This window comes from Acomys russatus, chromosome 31 (assembly GCF_903995435.1).
Source record: "Acomys russatus chromosome 31, mAcoRus1.1, whole genome shotgun sequence".
In the NCBI taxonomy this organism is placed as follows: domain Eukaryota; kingdom Metazoa; phylum Chordata; class Mammalia; order Rodentia; family Muridae; genus Acomys; species Acomys russatus.
The window spans coordinates 11,858,752-11,865,427 of NC_067167.1; the positions used below are offsets into that span (position 1 = coordinate 11,858,752).

Consider the following 6,676-nt stretch of genomic DNA (forward strand, 5'->3'; position numbering starts at 1 on the left):
TCAAGGACAGCCTCGGCTGCTTAGCAAGATTGTCTCCAAGCAAACAAATAAAAATCATCTTTGATGACATGCTGCACCGGGCGAGGTGGTGACCACCTGTTAATCCCAGCACTGGGGAGGCAGAAGTAGGCAGATCTCTGTGAGTTTAAGGCCAGCCTGGTCCAGAACAGCCAAGGCTACATAGAGAAACCCTGTTAAGTCCTTGCATAGCAGAAGGCATTCAGTGTATGCTCTCAATTCCCTGAAATTCCAATTGTTAATTAGTAAGAGTACCAAGTGGCCCAGTGTACCTCTCGCAAGGTTGGCTGCCCAGGATGTTCTTGGTTACTGAGGCCATGGCCACTGAGTCTATTACACAGACGTGCAGGCAAACTATAAGCACCTTTCTGAAACATCTTTAGGTTCCTTTTAGTGCTAATATAGTGTAAGCACATGTAAAAAAAAGTTGTCAGCACAGGAAGGGAAAATCCAACATGTTCTGTGCAGAGCTTCCCCTGGATGTTTCTGCTTCGTGGGTGTGGAATCTGTGAATGTGGAGATCAGTAAATTGATTTGGGGCGGGGGGGGGGGGGGGGGGGGGGGAATCTGAAGGGATTTTCTGGTGCAACCGAGGCCAAGAAGGAGAGGGTGGGTGCACATGGGTTAGCTCTGCGTGTGGACGTTACCCTAGTAGTCTACATTCCAGTGGTTAACCTGAAATATTCCTGGTCAGGCGGGGTGTACTGTGCATAAATGGTGTAGGGTGAACAGAGCCTTCGAAGAAGAGCTTCACTGAACTGGTAGGTCAGTTTTCTCCGGACTTTTGTGACCTCCCCAGTTCTGGCATAATTCCTCAGGGCTCTGGCCATCTTCTGGTAAGTCATGGGTTTTCGGTTGCCTTTCTTTTTGCCCCAAAGCTCAGCAAGCTTCTCCTTGTTTTTTGACATAAACTGAAAGACGCCTCTGCTTTTATCGATCCATTGAATACAAGACGCCATCTCTGGATTACACAGGGACTCGAAAAGGTATTCAAACAGCCGAAGCTTCCTCCTGACTGCAGCGGAGGGGAAAAGAGAGAGAGATGTCAACTCCTTTGTGAAGGTCCCCTGGAAGAAGGCTTTCCTGAGCCTCAGAATGCACTGAGCCTTGCTCCGCAGTTACTGGCAGGCCAGAAAGATCCATGGGCCTCTGGTTTTGTTTTTTTATTTTTCAAGACAGGGTTTCTCTGTGTAGCCTTGGCTGCTCTGGGCTCACTTTGTAGACGAGGCTGGCCTCGAACTCATGGAGATCCTCCTGCCTATATCCGCAGTGCTGGGATCAAGGGCATGCGTCACCATGCCCATTTTCATGGGCCTCTTAAAGTTTGCTCTGGACCTAACTGGATCTATCTGCTCATCTGGAGATTTGTGTGAGGGTAATCTTTCCTCACATTTAAAAGTTTGGCCACAGTTTCACATTATGAAGCATAAAAGGGGCTGGAGAGTTGGCTCAGCTGTTAAAAAACTTGTTTGTAATTGTTTTGTTTTGTTTTTCAAGACAAGGTTTCTCTGTGTAGCCTTGGCTGTCCTGGACTTGCTTTGTAGACCAGGCTGGCCTCGAGCTCACAGCGATCCGCCTGCCTCTGCCTCCCAAGTGCTGGGATTAATGGCGTGCACTACCACCACCTGGCAATTTGTTTGTTTGTTTGTTTGTTTGTTTTTTGGTAACACTTGTGCTTGCAGAAAAGATCCAGGTTTGATTCCTGGCACCCACATAGCTGCTCACAACCGTTGTTTACCCTAGTTTTAGTGTTGTTAAATGCTGCCATCCCTCCAGCCTTAAAATTAATATTAAGGGAATTGATAGTCATGACTTAGATTAAGTGGCTAGCTCTGGAGAAGCTGTTAAAAAAACATGCCCTGAAAAAAAAAAACAAAACTTGGAGTAGAAAAGCCATTGCTCATGAGCAACAGCTAAGGTCATCATCATTTTCAGGTATGAAATCAAATATTAATATCAGTGCTAATGCCATTCATCTTTTTAGAAATGTAATCATTTGTGTCTCAACATGACTAGATATAGAGATTTAGAAATTTAGAGGACTTGTGTAAATTGGGTTCTCCTGATAGAGACTTCATGAAATTAAAAGTGATGGCCGCTTCCATATGCTGCATCCTGCTCTGCTAGATCCATCATCTAGTTAAGAGAAAACTCCTGGCTAGATTCTGTTTTTCCCCCTAGAGATACTAGCATGGTTTATTCCAAAACTGAATACTCCACTACCCCCAAATCTGCTCATATATCTCAAATTTATGAACTAAATATAAAGCTGTCTTCCGAACGTGCTATGGCTGTTATACGGTCAATTCACAGCATCTGTGGCTACCTGTACAAGACCTGTGCCGCCGCGCCCCCTCCACCCCCAAACAGACTGCTTACACTCTAGCATGGGTAGGAAGTGATGGCTGAGGCTCCAGGAGGAGCTACTGGCAGTTAATGGCTGCGGGGGAGGGGGAGGCGGGGGTCACTTTTCTTCAAGAGTGTAAACCATTCATTAGTAAGTCACTTATGGTCCAATAAATAACCCAGCACCCTAGGTGTGGTTCAATTCATGCTGTTTCAACGGATATTTCTTGCAATCCTTCTGCCTCTGTGCTGGACCTACAAACATGTGCCGCCACGCTCCGCTGCAAAGACAACACTCGTAACTATTATTCTGAACTCTATCCAGCAAGGTGCTGTAGTCGTGTAATCTCGGCAACTCCCGAGACACAGAGGCAGGATTGCAAGTTTGAAGTCGTCATGGTGAGTTCCAGGCCAGCCTAGCGCTACACAATGAAAGAAAAGAGGGAAAGAAAACAAACAAACAAAAAAAAAAACACAAAAAAACCCAGCAACAGAAACACACACTTAACAACATCCCTTTGAAGCCGTATCAGGAGTGTCTTGGCAACATTACCTTTTCCTCCCTTTTGCTGGAGGAAGGAGGCTTGGAGCAGATGGCTTCCCGGTATGCTATGCAGGGGTTGATGAAAACTTCCTTCCAAATAAAAGTCTGAAGAACCATTCTACACACACAAGGCAGCGGCATGTTAAGGGGGGGGGTGGTGGCGCGGGGCTCAGTCCTGTGCCCTGGCTCCCCAGTGAGTGGCCAACAGCAAATGTACTGCTCCTTTGGCACCCAGGGACAACCAGCAAACTGAGAAGGAAGAGCAAGGGGAGTACAGGCCAAGGTCTGCCTTCTCTCCCCCCACCCCCATGAGAAAGAGAGGTGTTTGTTTCTCCTCTTCTGTGCAGGGCAGCTGATCTCAGTAGAGATACTCACGGTGACAGTTGTCCAGTTACAGGGTGCTTCTGCTGTGGGTAACACTCCGTAGCAGTTGGAATTGCCTCTGACGTGTGGGTAATGGTTAATGTAGGCCATGCAATTTTTATGTTCTAATTAAAAGACAGCACAGAAAGACATTTCATGAGTCTTGAGTTTATAGGCTCACACGCATTTACAATATACACACGTGTCTGTGAGCAGACCAAGGTGACGCCGATTCTATTGATTGCTGTCGTTTTAAGTTTTCTTAACTACTTTGTATTTTCACCATGGACATTTATCCCAGGATTTTAGTATGATTGATACTCTTCTACATAACCCCTTCCCTCTGTGGAGAAAAATTCCATGTACCTAACAGTTCCAAACTGAACTTGTACACCTCTGCAACACCATAAAGGCGTGTGGTGGCACACGCCTTTAATCCCAGTACTTGGGAGACAGAGAGGCAGGTGGATCTTTGTGAGTTCGAGGCCAGCCTGGTCTACAAGTGAGTCCAGGACAGCCAAGGCTACACAGAGAGACCCTGTCTCTGAAAAAAAAAAAAAATTTTTTTTTTTTACAGGAAGCTTTTCCTGGAAAGTCAAGATGATAGAATAAGCAAATGGCAAGCCAACTTTGTTTATTCTTTGTCTTATTGACACAGTCTAGCTACATAACTCAGGCTGGTCTCAAACGGTGACCCCTCTGCCCCCAGTTCCACATTCCTGTTTCTAATACCCAAAGCATGGCCTGTGTGGATTTTTGTCTTTTCTGTGCAGGGCAGTTGATCTCAGTAAAGATACCCACGTTACACTCCTCCAGTCATGGGAGGCTTCCGCTGTAGGTGATGTTCCACTTCAGCTTTTAAAATTGTTTTGTTAGCCGGGCGTGGTGGCGCACGCCTTTAGTCCCAGCACTCGGGAGGCAGAGGCAGGCGGATCACTGTGAGTTCGAGGCCAGCCTGGTCTACAAAGTGAGTCCAGGACGGCCAAGGCTACACAGAGAAACCCTGTCTCGAAAAACCAAAAAAAAAAAAAAAAAAAAAAAAAAAAAAAATAAAATTGTTTTGTTGGGCTGGAGAGACCGCTCAGCGGTTAAGAGCACTGACTGCTCTTCCAGAGGTCCTGAGTTCAATTCCCAGCACCTACATGGTGGCTCACAACCATCTATAATGAGATCTGGTGCCCTCTTCTGGCCTGCAGGTGTACATGCAGGCAGAGCACTGTATACATAAATAAATAAATAAATAAATAAATATTTTAAAAATAAATAAAATTGTTTTATGTCTATGGGTGTTCTGCTGCCATGTCTGTGTGCTACGTGCAGGTAAACATGTGTGTGTGAGCCAAAGTCAACCTCAGATAGTCTCCTTCAGCAACCTTGTTTTTTTGAGACAGGATCTCTCCTTGGCCTGGAACTCATTAGCAAATGTCGGTTGGATAGCCAGCAGGCCGCAGGAAAACCTCCTCTTCCCCAGCTTTGCAAGTCCATTAGGCTTCTACACCTATTAACTCTTCCGTATGAATGTGACCAGCTAGCCACGTTATGTGCCAAGAGATGAGAGTAAATGACTTTGTGTTTACCTGGGGAGTATTGAACTTCTCCAAGCGAATGCTGTGTCAGCACTTCGAAGGCATCTTCAAACGCTTGGCCCAGCCTGTCTTGTTCAATCCAAGTCTGTTGCAACAACGGTGAAATGTAGGAGTTCTGAAATGAGTAACAAAACTTAACTTTACTCTTAGGAGGGTTTCAACTTCGGCGCCATGGACATAGCTAGACTGGCTTGAGTCTTGTTGCAGGATGCTGTTCTTTGTCTTCTTGGGATCTCCCTAGCAGACATCATAGACACTGTCATGATGACAGTCAGAAGCGGCTCAGATGTCACCAAATGTGAGAGCATCTCCCCAGTTTAATATTTAAAATATTGACCTTTTTAGTCTAATGTTCACCGAAAAAAAAGTTATTTTATCTTATAGCATAAAATATTATATACTATATAAAAGTACGTGATTTTTACATAGTATAAACTTTATATAGCGTAATTTAAAAACTATGGGCTCAATCCCCAGACCTGCATCAACGGCGCGGGAGTAGAGCACACTGCGTTGTCAAGGTTATCCCTGGCAACACAGCAAGTTCAAGGCAAACCCTGGAATACATGCAAGAAACCCTGTCTCAAAGAAGAAAGTTGAGTTTTAAAAAACAAGAGTAAAGATTTAAAAAAAAAAATACCGACTGACCATTGTTTATGAGTTAATTGAAGAGTGTTGGGTTCAGGAAGAAACTCAGTGGTAAATCATTTGCCTACTGGTTTGCAGAAGGCTAAGTTCTGGGGAAGAAGAAAAAGACCAATTAAAGACAATAACAATTTAACAACCATATTTAGGGAAAAAAAAAAAAAAGACAACGACAATTCTGAAGAGTTTTTTTTGTTTGTTTGGTTGGTTTTGGTTTTTGTTTGAGACAGAGTCTCTCTGTGTAGCCTTGGCTGTCCTTGAACTCACAGCGATCCACCTGCCTCTGCCTCCCAAGTGCTGGGATTGAAAGCGTGAGCCACCACGCCTGGCCCAAAGAGATTCTTTCTTTTTCTTTCTTTCTTTCTTTCTTTTTCTTTCTTTCTTTCTGTCTGTCTTTTTTGAGACAAGGTCTCTGTAAGAGTTCTTTCATGGGAGCAAACTTTTTTTCCTGCAAAATTTCCTACAAATATTTTGCTTTTCAATATATGAGAGAGGGGGGGAGGGAAAGAGAGGGAGAGGGGGGAGGAGGACGGGGAAAGGGGAGAGAGAGAGAGGAAGAATGAGCATGCACCTGTGGCTGCTCATGCATGCCTTACAAAATGAAACAGGATCTCTCACTTGAGCCCCACAGCTTGCTGATTGGGTTAGTTAACCATCTTGTGCTGACTGCTTCCCAAGTGGCACTGTCTCAAGACCACAGGAGGCCACCACACACTGACTCGCTGTCTTAGTTTGGTCTTCCATCCAGTGATAAACACCATGAGCAGCCTCCCGGTGACGCATGCCTATTAATCCCAGCTCTCTGGGAGGCAGAGGCAAGCGGATCTCTGTGAATTCTAGGCCAGCCAAGGCTACGCAGAGAAACCTTGTCTCAAAAAAATAAAAACAAAAAACAAAAAAACCCAAAACACCATGACCAGAGCCAACTGTTTCATCTTACAAAGTCTATGTCACTGTCCCTCACTGAGGGATGTCAGGGCAGGAACTAAAGCAAAGACCACAGAGGAGGCTTTGTACTGGCTCGCTCAGCTTGCTTTCTTACACAACTCAGGACCACCTGCGGAGGGGTGGCTCCACCCACAGGGATCACAGCCTTCTCAGTTAGAAATGACCCATAGGCCTGCTTTTAGGCGAATCTTACTGAAGCGTTTTATCAGAGATATTTCTTCTTCTC

At 45.2% G+C, this 6,676-nt stretch overlaps 1 protein-coding gene across 1 annotated transcript; it reads right to left on the minus strand.

Moving 5' to 3' along the window:
- Nucleotides 1-674: 674 nt before the first annotated feature.
- On the minus strand, nucleotides 675-5,598 carry Spic (Spi-C transcription factor). Its single transcript, XM_051172638.1, has 5 exons — nucleotides 5,506-5,598; nucleotides 4,849-4,972; nucleotides 3,284-3,396; nucleotides 2,918-3,026; nucleotides 675-1,033 (listed from the first exon to the last, which is right to left on the minus strand). The coding sequence occupies exons 1-5, from the start codon at nucleotides 5,506-5,508 to the stop codon at nucleotides 675-677; spliced, it is 708 nt and encodes a 235-aa protein (XP_051028595.1). The 5' UTR covers nucleotides 5,509-5,598.
- Nucleotides 5,599-6,676: the final 1,078 nt, after the last annotated feature.